The 21,882-nt window shown below is 40.7% G+C and overlaps 1 protein-coding gene across 2 annotated transcripts in view; it reads right to left on the reverse strand.

Annotated features, from left to right (window-relative positions):
• Window positions 1–3,557: 3,557 nt before the first annotated feature.
• MGAT5 (alpha-1,6-mannosylglycoprotein 6-beta-N-acetylglucosaminyltransferase) overlaps window positions 3,558–21,882 on the reverse strand; it is a 76,309-nt gene continuing 57,984 nt past the window's right edge. The window contains exons 12-17 of one of the 2 annotated variants that reach the window (XM_018078900.3): window positions 20,310–20,456; window positions 16,424–16,540; window positions 15,563–15,637; window positions 12,303–12,460; window positions 10,675–10,907; window positions 3,558–9,362 (exon numbers count right to left, since the gene is read on the reverse strand). In XM_018078900.3, coding sequence (XP_017934389.1) covers window positions 10,709–10,907; window positions 12,303–12,460; window positions 15,563–15,637; window positions 16,424–16,540; window positions 20,310–20,456 — 696 coding nt within the window. In that variant the 3' untranslated portion in view covers window positions 3,558–9,362; window positions 10,675–10,708. Of the gene's footprint in view, window positions 10,908–12,302; window positions 12,461–15,562; window positions 15,638–16,423; window positions 16,541–20,309; window positions 20,457–21,882 lie in introns of both variants that reach the window. The other variant, XM_008922006.4, reaches the window with a different exon arrangement.

Here is a 21,882-nt window from a genome sequence, read left to right on the forward strand (position 1 = left end):
ATCTCAGCTGCCTGAGAAAAAGTGTAGGCATTTCTGGTATTTTTTTTTGTAGGCCAGCTCATGGGACACCAGGTCACTGGACAAGGATTAACAGAATAGTTTGGGTTGTAAGGGACCTTTAAAGCTTGTCTAGCCCAAGGCAACCTAGTCCATCTATTAAGCCTCAATAATAGATACAGCGGGAATATTTGTTCCCAACCTTACAGTGCACTTTTCCTAGGCAAAGAGCTAAAGAAGTGCTGAAGCTACTTGACCAGATTAGCCTGGGGTGCACAGGCTGGTGCAGTGTAGATGACTCACCCGGGCTTTGCACACAGGAAGGTGTTTGGCTGTGCTCGCAGCACCTGCCATTTCTCACCGTGCCAGTGGGTGCTGGGTGTGCTGCCACTGCGAGGTGCTGTGACAGAGCCCATCACTGTGCCTCTGGCTGTGCTTATCCAGGGTTAGTAAGGACGCAGGAGGAGCACACAAAAAACACATTCCTGCGGCCTGGCATGTGGGGCCAGGTTACGCAACGTGGGAGAGCACAGTTAAAGCAAGTAACAGACAAGCCAGGGATATTTCCCTCTCCTGTTCCCCCCACGTTTGGGAGCTGCTGTTTTCCTTTTAGCTACAGGATCGGTATTGGAGGCAGCACCAAACAGTTCCTGAATTTTCCCTGCTCAGTGGGATCAGTTGCCCACCATGGTGAGCATGGCTGCTCCAGCTGCCTCCAGCCCACTCACCTCGAGCTGCAAGAGCAGAGGTGGAGGAGCCCAGCAGGTCCCACCAGGACTGAGACCAGCACCAACATTCAGCAGCAGAGGGGCTGAAAGTGCATTTTCTTCCAAGCTAGTTTGGCAAGTAACTAGGACACATCCCATTTTGTCAGCTAACACTGCTGCCACCAAACCCAGAACCCTTCTGGACCTGCCTCTTAATGACACAGGCCAGAGAGGATTATTGTCACCTGTCACTTCACCACAGAGCAGGGAATGGAGTAAAGGCAACATAAACTGGCCAAGTGACAAGCAATGCCAACCTCCTTTTACTGGGCAGACCAAAAAAGCAGAATCCAAGCCTGCAGCACAGCCTTGGGTTGATCACATAGATTACAGCCTCCTATGGAGGTGGGAAGGAAATTAAAGCCAAGAGGGAGCTCCGGTGATTTGGCAGCTTCATTTCCAAGATCTGCTGTACCCATTACTTACATTGCAAGCACCAGCTGTTACCTGCTGAGCCACCAAAGGCTCACACCTCAGTATGTTTTCTTTAGAGGTTGTTATTACTGCTTCAGCATTTTTGTCCAGCACTGGTTTGCTTTGAAGTTTCCCTCCTCACAAAGGTGCAGGAGGCAGATGCCTTCAGCCAGGCAATGCTTCTCTGAGGTACTGCAGGAGCAAAGACTCCTGAGCCAAGGCCCCACAAAGCAGGACAAACAGTGAGACTGAACAGCTGGAGTCTGGTGCAAACAGTATCCAGGATTTCTGGCAACAAAGATTTACTACCTGGATTTTAGATAAATGCGACGTCCATAATCAGTAAAATAAAGTGTGCAAGTCCTGAGCACAAACACAAATACAGAGGAGTGCGAGGCAGCAAACTGGGTGCTCCAGCTCTCCAGCAATTGCACACTGAGGGGAAGTGTGTTGAGAGCAGCACAAAATCCCAGCAAAATGTTTCCATCTGTGGATTCTCTACCAGCTGGAGTTTGACTAAACCCAGTCTAAGTGTGTGAGAGTTGAAGTATTCAGTATTTAAGCTCCCCTCAATGATCTTTCCAGTACAGCTGCATGGCGTGTGTATTTTTTATTCCAAGTTCCAATTTTCATGGATTTTTTTTTCCATTATGTGACTGCAACACAGCCCACATCTGACTCTAGCTGCTCACCGTTTTACAGATGTCTCTTTAGAATGTCAAAGCAGAACAATAATTAGGGGAATGAAACAGGAAGGAAAACATTTCCAAAAATAACCAGAACAAGAGACTGAATGAACAGTGTTCTCCACTAATTCATTTTGATGGTAGGAAACATTTGGGAATTGTGGTATGTTGAATAGCAACACAGAAACAACAACATTTTCACCCATTTTCATCCAAGGTGAAGTATGCCAAGGAAATATCCATAAAAAGGGGCGGCTGGTGAAGGATATTGACATATTTCACCTCACTGAAAAAGCCATAAATGGCTCTTGCAGCAGCACCACACAGCAGAAAACCACCACCTGCAGCCACAATGCACTGAACTCCCTAACTCTGGCCAGTGAATAGACTGGACAACTGAATATCTAAACCCAAGTCACAAACCCTCTCCCAGCCTGCAGGCATTTCAGTTTGACATTTTTATTTATGCTATTGCTCACCAGTGTGTGTGTCATTAATTGGACAAGGACAATGCAAAGGATCTCAAGCTGATAGTTACTGACTTCTGTACTTGTGATTCTACATTACTCCATTCTGTGTGGCCACATTAAAAAAAACAAACAAACAAACCACAGCATAGAACAAATCTGGAATAAGGTAACACTGGGAAAAAAGTGAGCAGTTGCTTCTCTCCAGTGTATTTTTTCTTTTAAAGTCTATAGCAACTATGCTACAAATGGACACTTAAAACAGATGAAGAGCTGGTCTTCATTCAGGGTTTTTTGGTTGGGCGATTGGGTTTTTTTACTATTCTTTTTTCTCCTGCACATTCTCCTGCATTAATTGTTCTATTACTCTTGGACACCTCCACCGAAACCTCTCAGCATTCCCAGCAGCTGACGACAGAGAGCCCTTCCCCCAGTCTTGGCTGGGCTCACAAAACCTGAGGAGGGCACAATGAGCCCGTGAGCAGAATGGGTGCCACAGAAATACAGCAACAGCTCCCTCTGAGCAGTGTCACTCTGTGGACATTTATCCTGGACATCTTTTTTGATGTACATATTTACAACCGCCAAGGTGATTTCGTGTGGCACCTATTGAGTGCAGACTACACATTCCAGTCGTCCAAAACACATTATTCCCACCTCTCTGATGATTTTGGCAGAGACTTTCCAGGGCTCCTCACCAGCTGCTGGAACCTCACCCCAGCCCAGGAGTGATGCTGAAGCAACGCAGGTGTGTGGGCCAAAGCTTCAGGCTTCATCCCTTTTTCCATATGCAAATGTTCCATAAGCTTCTGGGTGCTTTGCATATACACTTGGATCTTCATTACTGTACCACAGTGTAGCTTTACTTTTGAACTCCCATAGTGTATTACACCAGTAAGTCTTGCAGGTCTCTCCAATTCCAAAGTCTTCTTGTGTGCTGTAAATTTATAGTAAACCATGAATTCCTAACTACTGCTGTGGCAAAACTGCCTTCCCTAAAGGAGGCTTGATGTAATCCATTATCCAGCTCAGGTTTAAAACAAAACAAAGCAACCAGGTAATTACTCACCTGTTGTTCCTGTGGATAAGATGTGTGTGGGAGCTCTGCAGAGGTGGGGCAGCAACAGAAATGCCCAGCTGCAGAGCTGGAAGAGAAGCCACACAAATGCAATTTGGGATAAAAGGCAGTTCATGGAGTTCCCATTTAAGCACAAAGCAATCATAAATCCAAATCACACAAGAAAAAAGTTTATTGAAAAATAAATTCTCCCTAGTTTTTTTCTACAACAGTGAAAACAAAGCATTTTTTCTATGCCATTAAAGTACAGACATTTACTGTTCTAAAAAAAAAAAAAAAGAAAAAAAAATCCCATCCTATTGAACCCCAGTGACTTGGCAGTATCTGAACCACTGCGTTCTGTTCTGTTTGAATCCAGCTGCTTGAACGTAATATAGTGGAACACAACCATTGAAATAAAACAAAGGATCAACCTGTTAGGGGAGAATTCAAACCAAACACTCCATAGTACGAGCCTGACCCTGAAGTTCTCATGTACATTTAAAAACCCTAATTGACTCCAAATTATTGTCTGCAAAAAGCAGTATTTTACTTTCAATGATTTCAGTAGGGATTTTTGTTAATTTACAGTGCTACAAGGCTTATTCAGACACCGACCCCCTTCACCAGTGGAGAGGGAGACTCCTCCAGGAAATGATGCAGATCAGAACCCAAAGAGCTGCCCAAAATTGCCCTCTGGAGGATCTTCCCTCAGCAGTCAGCCCAGCAAGCTCAGGGGGATCAAATTCCCCAAGCCCAAATTAGCTTTGTAAAGATTCCCTTATACTTTTCTTTTAGCTCTCTTAGAATTTTCAGGGTACCTTTCCTCATAAAACTTACTCATTTTTCCTTTGGTAAAAACTGCCATTTCCTCCTCCTCTGCTGCATTCCTTGCAAAAAAACCAAATAAACCCATGACTCCTTAAAAATGGTTTTCACTGTCACTGTACTGCAACAGATCTGTTAATGAACATAACAAATAAGTTCTGGGTATAACCCTCTTAAAATTAACTTCCCTCAGACAGCAATTTAACTTATCAGGTACCTATTTGATACTTCAGACTACTCTGCAGCTGCTGGAATCAGAGCCAGGCTGCATTGCATGCGCTTTGCCGAGTGCCTGCATGGCTCCAGGAAAACGCCAGGGCCTTATTTACATGCTCTCCTTAAAGCCAAGGACTTTGGGGGGCTCCTGCAGGACGCAGGCACTGACCCAGGGCTGGTATTTGCAGTGACAGCTCAGCTCAGACCGACGCGTTCTCCTGCGCAAGAAGCAGCCGCGCGTTTTGGTGGCTGTGAAATGTGGGGACAGCAGGTCCTCAGCGCTCCAGTCCTGCGAGCCCTTACGTGAGGTGACAAATTCTGGTCCCATGCACAGCCCACCTAAGTAAATGGCACCTGCACTGATCTTGCCAGCAGAGAGAAGGGTTTCACTCACTTGAATACAGCTAATGCTTTTTAATGCAGTTTCTGTGTGTTGATGGTGGAGTTATTACTGATTCTATCAAAACTTTGAGGATCTGGTTTTATTTCCCATTTAATAAACAGGTGGTTTAATGCTGTTGAGAGAGGTCTGCTGAAATAAGACATACCACTGTATGTTCACACTTAACGGATATGAAAAGGATTACACCTACAAAAATGGGTGAGTCCCAATGTGCAAGGCACATCAGCAATGGTTGCACTTTGTTGCTTTTCCCTGGAAGAAAGAACACAAATGATGCTGCACATCTGAGGCACTCTGGGGTTCAGCCTCTGGTATTTTCAACACATTCCTACAGTAAACATTTTACACTTGATACATGGAGTTGCTGTTTACACATTCAATTTAAATATAATATTTGGAAATTACAAACTAATTTAAAAAAAAAACCTATAGAGCTGCTTAAAAATATGAAGATAAGATTTAAAGTCACTGCCCATAAAACAGTATGTTTTGATGTTACCTTTACAGCAATATTATTAAAGCAAATCTCAATGAAATTTTATCTGTCCCTGGGCTTTTCAGCCTGAATGAAAACATACATCTGTCAGTGCATTATTCTCCTGGACTTTACAGTGATCCCTAAAATGATGAGACCAAAGGAGAACTACAAATGGAAAGAGATCACAAGTCAGAAGCTGAAGGCATAGCAGCTGTAGGGCAAACACCACAAAGAAACAGCCATGCCAAATGTTAGCACCCCTGGAAAAAAGACTGAAACTGGAAACTGATAACTCCTGATCTCTTTAAAAATAAACAAACAACAAACAGGCCATTCCTCTGACTCCTAACTGCAGCCTGAACAGTGATTTAACCAAATTTTCAAATGACGCTTTACTGATAAACTAAATTGATACTTTAATAATCAGTAACATCAACTTAGCCAGAGCTGATATGCTGTGACAGTGAGCAAAACTGGCTGCTGATATGTGTGTAATATACCCTGCAAGTGTTTGGTCTTTATCATGTAAGATACAGTGCTGTATCTTTATTAAAAAGAGAGGGCTGCTTTTTTAATTTTAAGAAATGTTAATGGAGGAGTTGTGCTATCACTGAAGCAGTGGGAGTCACAAAGTTAATTAGACTTGGATGAGATTGTATGCAGCCTGATTCATCCCATTTAATTTAATTTACTAGCAAAATCTGGTCCTGAAATGCACTGTGAGCAAAAGACATACCTGAGAAAGCAATTTGGATTTTGTTTACGTGAAAAGTGCTACAAACTCATAAATCACCTTTGCAATTTAGATGGGCCACTTGTTCCTGAGAGGGGAGGGCATGTCTTCATATCAAGGACAAACTGGAGATGATGACTAGGATTTTAGAGGACAGGAGAACAACGTGACTAAGTGAGAAGACATCAGCTCACAACCTGATTGGGGCTGATGCTATCAAGAGGAAACCTTCAACAAGTCTGAACCTTGGCAATCAGCAAGTTGCAAAAGCTGGCACAAGTAGCTGGGAGCAGAGTGCAGCTGGGAATACACAGAGTCCTGTCTCTGGCTACAACTCCATTCCAACTGAAACCTGATCAGCAGCTATTTTGCAAACTACTGTTGCAGAAAAGTAGTAGCATTAAAAAGAAAAGACATCTGCAATAAGCTGAATAGCCAGAGTTTCCTCCCCGCTGAGAGCTGTAAATTCAGGTATGATAAAAGGACTGTATTCTCTGGTAGCATCAGGAATCACTCCTTGCACGTGCATGCTGAGCCATCTTTATCTGAAAAACCAACACCTCACAGACTTCAATGTGGATTTTCAATTTTCCTGCTCATCAAATCAGCTGTGGCTGTTTCTGGAGGTTTTCTGTTAGCATTGTCTCCTTGGGGAATGTTAAGGGCTTTCTTTTGCTCCCTGGTCATTGAACAGACATCCCGTCCCAGCAGGAGCTCTCATGCCAAATCACAGATACTCAGTAAATTGCATTCTGCTTGTAGAAACAATGTTTTGCAAGAATTATTATAATATCTTTTATCTTGTTAACCCTTAACAGTTTTAGAATAGATTTCTCCACTACTTAAAAATACTCAAAATTCACACCTCTAACTTGTAGATTCATTAGCACTATTTACCTGGAATTAGTGTTCCATTATACTTGTTCAGACAGTGTCCATATTCCAAACACACATCCAAACCCCAAAGAAAGTAAAAAAAAGGCACATAAACATTAAATATTTGTAGAAACATAATCTGATATAAACAAGCAAACACACTGCTGCAACTATAACTTACAAAAAGAAACATAGAAACTAAGCAAAAAATGCAAAAAGCAACTCTATACATGTGCAAATCAACTTGCATATATGAAATAAATGAGGTTTTTATTGGCATTTTTAAACAGTGTGTATTTACCAACTTTACCTTTCAAAGGCAAGCCTTTTATGTTAATTTTAATAAATATGTAAATGCTTCTCTCAAGTTTTCTAATCCCGTAGGAACAAGATTTTTGAAAAAAAACTAGGTCACATACAAAAATACAAAATTTTAAAACAAAGAATGTCTTGATATGAGAGATATGTTTAAAAGCTTGTAAAATGGTTTTGTATTCAACTTTTGACATTTTTTTCCCCATCAATCACAGATCAATATATTCAAATGCAGTCATGCAAAAACCTGGCTTCTGAGCAAAGGAAGCTGCAAGCTTTACTCTCAGTCTGACAACAGCAGCACAGTCCCATCTCTAACTTCCTTGGTTAAGTGCAAGAATTGGACTACACCTTTATTCTTTAATTAGGAAAGAAAATACTTATGGAACCTGGACAGAAGGCTGCCCGCTATCCTGAAATGTGGATATATATTATAGGTTTTTGTAAATTACTCAGACTTTTAAATAGTCCCACATGGATTTGCCTGAGTGCTTATCTGCAGAAGGATTCACTTATCTACCACTGCATGAAGGAACACGCTGTGCGATGGGAGTGCTGAACAGAGTTGAGTGAGCAATGCTTGCAAAGTTTATGCACTTACAGTTCTCACATGATAGGCTCCTTTTACAGAAATTTAGACTGAAGCTGTAGGTCTTGATTCTTTTTTCTTTAAGATTAATGAATCTTCTCTATAGGTTTCAGTGGAAATCAGATCAGAGACAAGTGACTCTGAAGCCAATTCGGATGTTGTGTCCCTGGCTGAAATGCAAGCGGCATCGGTGCTGCTGTTTCATTTTTGCCAGAATGCAGTAATTCAGTTCAGCAGACTAGAAACAGTGCTACAGCATGGAAAAACAGAGCTTAGAATAAACTCTCCCTTCTGTGGTAAAGGCAAACTTAGCATTGAGCAAAGCACTAGACCAGAAAATCTTATAATAACAAATACCAAACCCCTCCCATCTTTGAAGGTTTAGAGGCAAAATCAAATGCAGTGTGTCATGGGGGGCCATACAGCAAGGGGGAAACAAGCAAATATGTATTTACAGCAAAGAATTACACTACAGCAAAACCCACATGTTTTGCATTCTTCAGGTGCACACGCACAAATCTTTGTTTCCGACATAGTTCTGTGATATCTCAGTCCAAACTAAATTCCTGCCTGAAGAACCTCAGGCTGAACTGGCAAAGACAAGTCCTACTATTGCCTTTACTTTTGGCACCAGCTGGAAGTACATACACTTGGATACTCAGGCTTTTCTAGTTGCACAGATATGCACAGGTAGGCAGGGGATATTTCGTATAAATACAGAATTCATTGTTGCGCCTGCTCAGACCCATTTCCAATCATCCTCCCCCAGCTTTGCCACGGTAGTAAAACTATTGCAAACTTTTGCAATATACATTTGTGCTGACTGAAGCAAATGCTGAGCTATGGCAGCAGGAAGGATTTTCACACTGGTTTGCATTTGTTTTCTTTTCATATAAAAACTTTGCCTCCCATTAAAGAACCCAGTTGTTCTGTTTCTGAAAAATTGATCTAAAATACAGCAGATTTTCCCACCATCAAACCCAGATCCTGGTGGCCCTGCTGTTCAACAGCTCCCACAGACCCTTTTTGGATATTCAACAATCCCCCAGGATTAGGCTCCTGTGTAGTCCAGAGAGATGTTATGGAGTGTTACAGGGTAACACTGTCAGGAGTGCTGAGGCAGGAAACCAGAGGCTTGAAAAGGCTCATTCATTGCTTTCAAATTGAAACTTTAAATGTATATTGGTCTGGAGAATTTGTCCAAGGTGAAATAGCATCTGCCTTGCTTGGTCTTTGGTAGGTCACTAGACCCATCAATATTCCCACACTGATAATGAATGCCACTTACAAAAACAATCTGAACCAATCAGATATATCCAAGAAAGGAAAATGTGAAGTATCTATGCTTTTCATGATTACCTGGTGACGCTGGTTAATCTTTATGAAAAAAATGTTTGTCTTGATTTGAGGTTTTTTTCCAGCATAGTGAGAGCATGTCCCAGTTGCAAACCTGCAGACACTGCAGATTCGTTTCTCACTAATCTTAGCACATAATTTCCTGACTACAAATGGTGCTGTCAAGTACGTCACCTTCTGCTGAAAATAACAAAAATTACCTCTATAAAAAGAAGGCAGTTAAGAAGAGATAACTTGCTGCTCTAAAAAACTGAAGTTTGATTTGAATTCTGAACTCTTGAATTGTTTTTTTTCCCTAAATTTGTAATTGGTGTGCTTGCTAAAAAAACAAAAAAGAAAAAGGAAACAAACAAGCCCCTAAAACTAGAAAACCAATCAAGGAACCCACGAGACTGATCAATGCTTTTCTTCGTAGTACTTTGTTTCCTCTTACTTATTCTTCAGAAAAAATTTCTCTTTAAAAACCGAGCTAGTTATGAAGACATTTTACATTTCTACCATACAATAATTATAGTTAGCTTAGTTTTACCTTTCTATGTCATTCAGCAACACTTTAACTACTGGAAGCCGTAGCAAAATGAGGTTCTAACGATAATATTGCTCCAATATGCTGAATACTTTTTGCTTCACACAGTATTTCTAGTAGACAGACTACAACAGAAGCATGGGCAAATTCCGAGGATTACTCTCTAAATGGGACCAGTAAACTGTGATGAGTCCATTCCAAAAATGGCAGTATGTTTTTGTAGCTTTTCCACACTGAAGCCACAGCCCTTGCAGTTATCCAGTCACCAAGATGTGTCACATGCTGTCAACTGCCTGTTTGCTCATTTGTGACACTCTGTTTAGACTGCTCTGATGCAGCAGCTGTGATGCAGACAATACCTTGTTGTATACAAAGATTCAATAAAAAAAAACAGAAGGAAAAAAAACAGAACTGGGCCCAAATAACCCAATAATAGGGTACAGACCTCTCTTGTGATTCCAAGTTTTTGTGAAGTAAACCACTTTGTAGCCATTCAAGCCAAAGTTGTACCCAAACCAGTGCACCTAGAATAAAATGTTAGTCCTTCCTCCCTGGCACCCCCCTCCCTCAAGCACACTTTTTTCAATTTTCTACTGGAATGAAGTTTAAATACTTCAGCTAATCATGATGAGGGATGTCCTAACTCATTAAAAAATAGAAAACACTTCACCCAAACAACAAAACCAGAAATTTGATGGGTCTGGAAATTTTCTACAAACTATTCTGCGCCGTCATCTTCAAATCACTGTCGAACATGAAACTTGTTTCTCTTTGCAAACAGGTGAAGGAGTCTGAAGAGTTACACTGCAAACGTCCTTACAGGAAAAACAGATCAGTGAGCTGTCTATTATGAATCCCTCCTCTCTTAGAAGACAATTCTGCCCAGCAATGATAGCTCTGCCTGCAGCGAAAAAACCTGGACAAAAGTGCAGGAAGTAATAAGTAGCTCCTCTCCAAACTACTTACATTTTGTCCCATACTCAAAGCAGCCCTGCTGCTGCTATAGGCAGTCTTTGCAAAGAGCAACCTGCCCCTTGATATAGTCTCTGCAGGGGCAGATCCTTCTGTGGGTGGGGTGGGATCCAGCACAGCTGAACAGTAGCAGGTCACCTTGGAAAACACAGTGCTTCCTTCTTGCATCAAAAGAGGGGACCAGAATATCATTTGCAGACTCCGTGGTGAGACATTCGATGTTATGCCTGAAAAGCAAAGCACATGATCTAAATCACATTGGAGTTTATAGGAGTTTGGTACAGTTTTCATCCTTTCCTTCCTTGCTAAAAATAAAAGAAAATGCTATATTATATCCTAGATCAAGTACATTTACAGCTGCAGCTTTCCAGAACGTGACTTTCTTTTCTCCTGTGCAGATTCTCTCTGCAGAGGGCAGTGCTGCCTTTTCAGCTTCACTGAACTTCATCAAAGAAGTTAAAAAGGAAAAAAATGCTTTTGACTATTCCCCAAAACCTAATATTTAAATACACCATGGATTTTTAGTAAGACAAACCCAGAGAATGCTAAAATCGGGAGATAATTCTCTCTAATTTCAGCAGGGCTTTCTCCCAGGGAAGCCACACAGTGCCATGCAGCCCTGGGCAGCTCCAGGTGGGTGAGCTGGACTGTGAGGATGAGGGATGCTGCTGGACTACAGTGGGAGCTGGGCAGAACAAGGTCTGTCACTCCCAGGAACCTGCCAGAAACAGCAAGCTGGAAAATGAAATGAAATGCCATTTTCTGACCACAAAGCTTAAGCAGGAGGGTAGCAATTCCAGCAGAGCCTTGTTTTTCACTTATTCTGGAAACATTGGTAGCTCTCAGCATTTAACAGATTTTTTTTTTCCCACAGAACTATGATTTTGTCTAGACAGCTAGAAAAGAAGCCTGACCAGGTTTTTATATGAGCTGCTTCTGAACTCCACTGGAAATTATAACTTTTCAAACAAAATACAAATTGAATTTAGCAAAAAGTGGGGATAGAAAACCTGGAAAGCAGATTCCCTAGCAGCCATTTGTGGGAGCTTAGCTTTGAGAGCTTTGTTTTCATTCTGAAAGGAACACAGACATATTCCCAAAGAGATAGCACCTGAAAGCAACATTCATTTCTTTATTGCATAGCTGGTGAGCTTTATAGATCAGCACCATACCTCTAATGTACAAGGGTTTACAATTCTTTACCCTGGACAATAGTGACAAAAGGTTTGCAGGAAGAGCATTGCTAATTGCCAATGAATACAGTGTTTCAATGGGGATGTTAAGTGTGACCAAAGAGGCAGATCAAAAAACAAAAGCAAGACTTTATAGAAGCTATTTTTAAAATAATGGTGCACACACAGAGGAGACAGAGGGGGAAAGGCAGAGATGTGAATTTTTGCTTTGGTGCTGTACTCCTCCCTGTAAACACTCTCAGCACAGCAGTCACCACTGCCATGCACTGCCAAAAAGCACTGCCAGCACCCTCACAGCTGCTGCAGCCAAACAGTGCTTTTCTCCTCACCTTCCCTTCTCACACAACTCGTGCACCAAATTTTATGTGTGGCAAAGACCAGTGCAATAAAAAGAGACCAAACAACATGCCTGTGCTTTTAAGCACTTACCTAAGCAGAGCTTTGTCCTTGTTAAGATGCTGGAAGAAGGAAGGCTCACAGATGAGCTGGCTTTCCTGACAAACCTGTTTACAGGATTTTCCGGGTTCAGCAATTTTTACTTGAAGGGCACTTAAAGGGGGCCACATCACCTGCCCATGACAGAAATCCTGCAGTGACAGAGGAGATTTTATTATGATGTGTTCGGTCCCTTGACAGCAATTTTCCCCATAAGTAAAATAAGTGGTTATCACTCAAGTAATCATTTTGCAGCTCACTTTAGTTGTATTAAAATCAATAATTTAAGCACATTTAAAAAGAATATTTAATCTTTAGCAGGAGGAAATGACCACCTTTGATTTTTACTTGAAATGTAGTATCATTCTTCCCAAAGAAGCTTTTTTCCTTCCCTTACCTTTTAAAATTTATCATAAGCAACTCTACCAGTCCCTTTCCTTCCACACACCCAACCATTTTGGATTTATCTCAGGGATTCCTGTTTCACTAACTTACTGCAGGCAGAACTATTTTCATAACAGCACAAATATCAGGAGGACGTTCTCGTGGGAGAAGAATTCCAGAGGCCAGTTAGGAGAGAAATGTCTCAAGTTGCCCATGGGAAGAGACATGTGGGAATGATCTGGGGACTCAGTGCTATGGAGAGAGCTGAACTCATAAAAAACTGAAGATTTCTGTAAAGCAACCAGGAGTTTGTTTGTTCTTTATGGTTGAACTGCTGCTAATTCAAAGTGCTTTCCCAACACTGAGAAAAACCTGGCTATAAATAATATCTGCAGTCAGGTGTCACCACAGCGGGAAGAGGGAGGGAAGAAATGACACCCGAACACACCCGCTTGAAAAACTATTCAAAGACAAGTTCTTACGGTCTTGACATTTAAAATGAGAAAAAGCAAAGAAAATTTTAATCACTGGTTTTATATAACATTCCATAGTACCCAGACTGTATTTTAACATTTGGCAACTCTCATCAAAAGGTGATAAAACAATTTGGGCCTGGTCCATCAAGGTTTGCTTTCTCTGGATAACGACAAAACTTGTATGAACAGGTCCCTCACTGTGACCCAAAGCCTCAAGTGATCTCGCAGTTCTCAATATCAGTTTGCAGTTCTTTTACTCCATTTAGATTTCTTCTGTTGAAAGAGGAAGTTTTCATACCTCCAGGTCTAACCATAAATTTAGTATTATACAACCATGAAACAAAGAATATCCTGAGTTGGAAGGGACCCATGAATTTCAAGGTGAGACAGGCCTAGCCCTGCTGTCACAGGAGGTGTCCTCCTTCCTCTGTCATTTCTTGCTCTTGGATGAATGGCCTCACTGCCTTTGCCAAGCTCTGGTGCTCAGCTGACCCTTTGCTGAGCCAAGTCAGTTTTCTAACCTAGTAGAGCCCTGCCAAAAACATTTTCTGCTGGGTTACCAAGTACTCTTCTTGACCACATCTTTCAAAGTCAGCCTGTGTGTTCCACCAGCCCAGTCTGCCCCATCCAACAGCTCCCAGATTTTCAGCAGGGAATCCCTGCTGCTTCGGCTGCAGTTGTCTGGCTGCTCCTTTGATGGCAGTGCCAAAATTTAAACAGTCCCACCCTTTGGTTCCCACCCTGTGCTGCTGCTTTGCAGAGCAGACACAACTGTCTGTGCAACCACAGAGCAAAAAGGATGGATTTAGCAGATGGCCTGGATGCACCTCACAGCCACGCTGGGCTGCTGGTAGGGGCAGTGGAGTAGCTTGGAGTGAAAGTTGGTTTAATTCAACTGATGTTGGCACTGCTAAATGTGAAACCACAACTCACAATAGTTCTCTTACCTCACACCATAAAGACCTTTAGCCCAGCTGTTGGATCTGAAGGTTCAGGGCATTCACCAAACCTTTCTTGTGAACACTGTCCTCCCTCCTGGCCCTGAGCTAAGGCCCCAGAAGGGGAACTCCAAACACCTCCTTTAATCCTACAGTTTCACTGTTCCACAGAGTGACTCATGGGTGAGCGTATCTGGCCCCATCCTCTTCACACTCAAACATCCCTTGAAGACCACAGGGGGTCAATGTACCCCACAGCCTCTGAACCTGACCAGCTCTAGGCATCTTTATTCCTGTTTCTAGCTCGTGCTGTTTTCTCTGTTCTGCCTGCCTCCCACCACAAACTCCTCAAAATAAGGTCTCAGCTTTTATTTTTGCTTCATCTGACACATTAATCAGGTGCAGTGCTAAGCACATGCAGCTAATAATGATGCTTGAGCATCTTGGGGGCTCTGAAACACTGACTTTTGACAACTAGTCAAAGCAATGGTCAAAATTGCAATGATCTACTGATTTCTGAGAAGCACAAAGCAGGGCTTAGCCCTTGGAGGAGGGCCAGAGGGGAGAAACAGGTTTCCCCCACAGGTGCTATCTCTAGACTGCCTCTTTTTCTCCCTTGCACTGAGTTCTGTTTCCTCTTGTATTGACAAAAACTCTCAATTATAGCTCACTTGGGTAGAAGAACCAAAAGCAGAAGAGATACTTTTACAGGTTATGTCATCAATACAGCAGAAAAAAGTTTTAAGTGTTTATTGGTAGGAAACTGGAAATAGCTGTGCCATGTTAACTACACTTCTGACCTGGAACTGTGTTATTCTTTATGACTGCTTTTAGTACCACACTTACAGAAATACAGGTACAGAGAAGCGTGTCCAGTGCTTTTGAAAGGAAAACTGGCAATTAAATGACATATCAGAGATAAAAGTTATTCCTATCTCTCTTCTGCAGCAGCCAGAACAAGGCAGAGCTGGCTCCTGCAACAGATCTGGCTTGGGCAGAAGTCCAAGCAAACATACAGTCTCTAGAAACCAGGATCCCATGTAAATCTCTGCAGTTTATTACTCCAACTCAACATCTTCAGCTGCTCTCAGCTGGCAGTATGCACAGGGAGCAAAAGTCCTTTAAGTAACTGGTTTCCAAACCATTTAAAGCTTTATCGATTGAAACTAAATACTTGAAAAATCTGCCCAGAGGCTGTAGCCCAACTGCAATTCTACCAAAGAGTATCAGTATTTACCTGATCCTTTGTGATACAAAGCTTTTTTTTGTGTACACAGTTAAAGAAGTCACATACACACTGAAAAATTACTTTGCCTTTCTGCTTTCACGTAACACCAAGGTCTGCACAACTATTATTTCTACTTGGACAGCAACAACACTGAGAAGCTTTAAAATGGAGAGGGTCCTTCCTTTCCAACATAAACCAAGATTGTAATCCCACAATAAAAGCTCATACCTGTTTTTCAATAAATGCATTCATCCTCTGAAGCATTCCCTCACATGTAAATTCATAGGGCAAATAAGGGTCAATCTGTGGAAACAGAGTGTGTTAAGATTAGAGGGTTTTTTGTTTCAATCAACTTTGTGTGTTTCAAATACTCCATTACAGCTCAAGTAGCAACAATAAATACAAATAAACTCATTAACAAATCACAATTTTACTAAACCATCAGCAGTTTAAGCTGAGTTTTGCTCATTTTTAAAGGTTGTAAAAGTTGCTCCATGAGTAACTTTAAGGAAACCCAAGGTGTATTGCAAAGTGGCAGATGTAAAGCCTGCCTGAGATCCTATGGGATTCCAGAGCTCCTGTTTTAACTAAGTTTCAGTTCTGAAGCTGAAGTGACAAAAAAGAATGTGATACCTTTGAAAATTACTTCAAACTTTTTTTTTTCCCCCCACCTTGAAGTGCCCTCATTACCATTCCACACCAAAAGTGCACAAGCACCTCTGTGGTAGTTATGTCAAGGCTACAAAATCAGTCAACAGAGTTGAGTAGCATTTGAAGAATTTGCAATGCTCTAAGGATCAACAACGAAACTTCCTCACTGAATGCACAGAAAATATAAACTGCTGTACAATTCACATATGAAATTCACATTTCTATACGAATTCACCCACGCTTATATTTTTTCAAGAAAAAACCTGACATATCCAGTACAAAAACATGATAATTTAGAAACCACAGATACGTAATAATAATTTTTTCCTCCAATATCCTACCAAAGTGCAGTCATCAGACTAACATTAGGAAGCACTCTACATGCAGCACACACTACACCCTCAAGCGTTGATGGCAAATTGAGGACACATTTCTCACCTTTTGATTCAAAATTAATTTCACAGCCTTCTCAACTTCAGAAAGATCATTGATGTCCACAGTCCAGACATGGGGCTTCCCAATGTAAACTTCAGCATAGGGATGCTGAGATGTCAACTGAAATAAAGAAATGATAATGATAAAAACTAATGTATCGAGATATTCTTACCTCTCACTCTTAATCACACTTTTTGGATGAAATGCAGTAGGATAATGAGAGCATTCAGTTAGAATCTAACAGTCAGCATCACACCTTCTGAGTTATCTTTCAGATTTTCTCTTATTTAGAGAGTGAATTTAGTTGGAAAACTGAAAATCAGATAGTGCAGATCACAAGATACATATGTGCAACCTCCAGTTTGAGGCTTTGATCCTCACAATGACCCATGTCACAGAAGACTTGAAATTACACCATGACCCTGCTTCCCCACAGCTCATCCACAGAGCCACCCTCCTTTTTCACAGCCCATCTCTGCCACCAGTCCTGGTCAGACCTGCATGACTGGCTCCCAGAGATGTCACCCTCACCCTGTCTCTCTCTCCTTCAGATAATGTCCTCATCCTGTTTTTCCTTCAGATTTCAAGCATTTCCAAAGTTCTGTGAGCAACAGTATATAGAGAATAATTTCTATCACACAGGATGAATTCACTGCTGGTAGTACAAGAGTTATTTGACCTCAGGAAGGGTGTTCACTGAATTTGTTTTCTGACAAAGTGGTGAGGAACATATCACTTAAGGTAACTAAGAAGAGCTGTATTAGAGTTGCTTTCAGAACTTGCAGGACAGCACTAAAAGTAATTTTTGTAACAGGCTGCCCAGGAGTGAAAAGGAACATGCAAATGAACACACTGAAAGGGAGCAAAAGCTACAGAAGAGGGGAGTGGTTCACACCAGCCTCAGAAGACAATTGTTTTTTAAATAAATACCAAAAAAACCCCACAGGATAGATTATTTATAGACATTGTTTATACAGCTGCCTCTTTATGCTATCTTTATTCAAATTGCAGAAAATCTGAAGCAGGAAACCATGTCTGTTGGGCAGAACCTTCTCCTGCACTAGGCATTCACTGTACTTGAGCTCTTCCTCAAGTGAATGCAGGAAACTATTGCATTCACTACTAAAATTATTAAAAAAACTATTTTTTTTTCTTAAATTTGCCTATTGCATTTTGCTTGTGGATGAGGCAAGCCAGTCTTACAGTTACACAGCAGAAATCTGTGCTGTGAGAGCAGTGCTCCAGGGGACTCTCCACGGGCTCCCACCTCATGGCTCAGGCAGCCGGATGGAGAAGAAGACTGACATATTCTAACCTTTTTTTTTTCAGCAGTATTTCTACTGCAACTAGAACTGTATGTACTTAAAAATTTGGGTTTCCAAGACTGATTTTCCAGGGTGTTTTATGTCTGCACTTCATAGGCAGAAGCTACATTCCTACTGCTTTCTGTAACAACAAAGAACTTTCTATTGCTCCTTTAAAAATATGAATATAACCCAGTGTTTTAAATTCCACAAAGCTTTAGGAATATTCTTTAGACTCTTTCTCTACCATCTCAGACAGACAGATGGCAACATTAAAGCCAGATCTGATCTGGAAGATGAACCACTAAACTTCTCAGACTAGTACCTGGTTTAAGTATTAAGAGTAACCAGCAACACACTTTTATTGTACGAGTTTTTCTGTATCTATACTATTAAAAACATTAAGACTATTTATTTCCTAGTACTGAGATACTTTGGCTAGCTGAGGCTTATTGTTTTTTAGACATGTTCCCTCTGTATATAACTAAAATATATAAGAATTCCTATAAATAAATTCGGAATTAATTTCTAATTTCAGGTTTGGGTTTTTTTCCTTCATAAAGGGAACAAATGAAAGAAACCACATCCATCAATTACACATTTCAAACAGATTAAGCATACAATGTTTTCTTTCTTTGGTAGGAGGTGGGCTGGAATGGAGAAGAAATATTGATACAAATACTGGTATAAAACAAGATGCTTGAGGACGATTTTTCTTTTTTCTTTTTTTTTCCCTGTCTCTCTCCTTCAGCAAAATCCTGTCCCAAGATAAAACAGCTGCTGATCTAAAAAAAAAAATTATAATTTCCAGGTTTTTTACAGTTTACAGTACCCCATCATGGGGGCAGAGGGGACACCTCCTCCCCAAAATTCTACCTAGAAAAATAGAGAAACAGTAAATTGCAAAAGTTACTTTACAAAAGCACTAAACACAGACTTTATCTTCATATTCGTGTATGGATAACCATGTCACAGAATTGTACAATCTCTTTTTGTTCTCCTTTAACACTTGAAAAAACTGAGAGAAGCATTTAAGGACTTTCTTAATCCCAAAGAACCAGTACATGGATTACTGGCAATCAGATCAAAATGCAGTTGTGAAAACCAGTTAGAGAAAAGGTTACTGTCAAGACAGGTCAGCAGGGCATGTAAACACAGCAATATTCCTGATGGATATACATTATGTTACTTTGGACTAGGGCAGTCAATAGGGATTATTTTTCTGTACAAATCAGGTGCATGGCATTTCTGTTAGTGCTGACACATGCCATCGGGATTTACCATGGTATTCCAAGCACTGAAATTCCTACTAAGGAGTTAGGTGGGTTTGGATTATTTACTGAGCACGACCAATTGTAGTGTCTGGGCACAGAACAACTGGAAACGCGACAAACAGTCAAGGAACCCACCACAAGAAAAGGTTTGAGAGGTGCCAAGACCAAGGAGAAGGTTAAACAGGCTTTTGTTTCCTTATTTCTGTCTCCTTTATTAGCAACACGAACTGTGAGAAGGGGCAAGTTTCAGCTTGTACAGGACATGAATTCAATGTATAACAAGCTAAAAGGCGATTACAGTCCTGGATCATAAAAACCATAATTTATGTTACTGGTTTAAAATGGGAAACTGTCTTTTGTTCAACCAGCTGATGCTGATCAGAATGCAAGTTATATGGCCCAAGAGTAACCTGAATTGGGAAATAAGGCTGTACAAAGTTCTCATCATCTACATATTACCTGAGAGCTTTCCCTTCAGGTAAATATGTAAAGGAAATATGTATATACACCCATGAACAAGCCATGGTCACAGACAAAAGTGCTAATGTCAGAAACGTTTATGTGACTGTTAAATGCTTGCAAGTGGTGTAGGCTGAATTTTACCTACACTGAAGACAAAAAATATTCCGAAGTCAGTGCCAGGATGAGAGGTTAGTTTACTTAGCCTCATTTTTTTCTTACAAGAGTCTAAACACACTGCCTGTTTTGAAAGTCTGAAGTTTGGTTTTCCCGTTCTCTTCAAGAGTCAGTTCTCCAAAAGTCTCCAGTGTTTAACCACAAACACGATGGGCTGTGAACATTAATACCTCAGCTCAACAGTGCCTTGAACAGGTCTTTTCTGGAGAAAAAAATAAATCCCAAAACACACACAACCACCCACAAATGCCATTTTCATAATTTACTTCAGTGCCTATTTACTTCCTGCACAGCACACTGCAATGTCTGTTTCTTTCACAAAATAAAACCACTTTCAAATGACACATCATGTGTCAGATGATGATCTGTTCCCGGGCAGAACATCAGATTTTCAAATGAAACTTCAGTTCTATCAATAAGAAGTAACAAAATGTACATATAGGCAAATCTAGAGGTAAAGCTTAACAATATATTATAACAGTATATTAACAAAAACATTTTGATTATCCTATAAAATAAGGACTCATAATCCCATCAATGGCTAAAGAAAAAAGCAGTTGCACACCTTTGGCAATAAACCATGAACACTTATGCAATTTTCCCTACACTGTGTTGCTAAAAAGAAATCCACAATCACTTTCAAAAAAAGAAGTTACCAAGACTGATAAAGCTTACCTCTCGGAGTGTAGGTTTGCCTTTGAAAAAATCTGTGTTTTTGCTACTTTTTGGTGGGTTAAATCTTAAATTTAGAAAAGCACATCCATTAGCAATAGCCTCTAAGGGAGCTGGCCCTTCATATGGAAATCCAAGACCAACAAACAGCTGAAAAACAGAAAAAAAGGGCTGTCTTAATTTTTGTTATTTACAAGAACACAAAGCTGAGTGCTAGTTTAAAATAAACAATAAACCATTCTAAATGTACCAGCCTAAAAAAAAAAAGTAATGTTAAGAATAAAATGGGATAAATTCAACAGCTCACCCCCTCCCACCCAAGCGGTAATGGAATGTCCTGTAAAACACATTTGACAATAATCTTCTGTAATATGCTGAGGTGGTTTTTCATGGAGCTGAGGCAACAACAGACCCTTTCACTTATTTTTTTGAAGAAAAACCAAAGTTAGTGGTTTGACTGGGGTTGAAATGAAACTGCTCGTGCTTTCCTACAGGTACAGGCTCTACTGCAGCAGACTCAGGGAACAGCTACACTAGTGTTTTTCCCCTCTTCCAAACCTGCTGGGTTTGCCAACATGAACTTGCTCCTGGCACACTAATTAAGGCTCCTAATTAAAACGGTAGGTGGCAGCAAACATCAGCTCACGGCGCTGTACCGAGGCAGCAAGAGCCTGCACAGGCTTCAGAGGGTTCAGTGCCTCAAGGGGAAACTAGAGGAAAAAAGCATCCTAAAGCTTTTCCTACATCACCTGAGATTACAGGTGCTCTGGAAAATGAAAAGACATTAAATGTTTTTTTCAGAGTTGCCTGAAAAAATCTTGACCCCTTTCCTGGCCAAACATAATTAACTCCCCTGAATTAAATATAGGATTCTTCATCTTCATTTGACTGTCCAGATATAATGGGAGAAATACAACCTCTGATTTGTAAGAGCAATTTCTTGGCACTGTTGCATAACTTAATGTATGTATAGAGAGAGCTACTGCCTTTTACAAGAAAATAAAGCACAACCTTCATAACTATTAGGATCATGTATTCAGGATGTATGTATTCAAAGAGGTCAAAATATACTACTCTGCATTAAATCTTCTGCAACATGGAAATGAATCCTGCTAAAAGAACATTCACAGCTGGAGGCTCTTCCCAGGAGCTGGTGCATAAACCTGTAGTCAGTCTTGTCGTGCACAGGCATTGCAGCATCAATCCTCTCCAACCCATGGCAACAACAGTATAAATTCAGAATTGGCTCATTTAAAAAAATGCATGTTAACACTTCTCAGCATAGTTGAGGACATACAATTTGCACTGCATGGAGCTGAATATTGTTATTTCAGTTTTCAATATTCAGGTTTAAAAAGTTGCCTGCTTGCAAAAAGTTTCCCAGCTATCTTGCTGATTTAAATCTTATAGCAACTCTCCCGTGGCTGATAAGAAAAAGATCCGGAAGACTATCTCCATTAAAGACAGATTATCTAAATTCAGGTTTCATATATGGCATAAGACATCTGACCTGTAAGTCAGATGAGATGCATATTAAATTTCATCTAAAAAGAGGCTGAATTTACAGAAAGGTATG

Source organism: Manacus vitellinus, unplaced genomic scaffold, assembly GCF_001715985.3.
Source record: "Manacus vitellinus isolate BGI_N305 unplaced genomic scaffold, ASM171598v3 scaffold_43_pilon, whole genome shotgun sequence".
Lineage (NCBI taxonomy): Eukaryota > Metazoa > Chordata > Aves > Passeriformes > Pipridae > Manacus > Manacus vitellinus.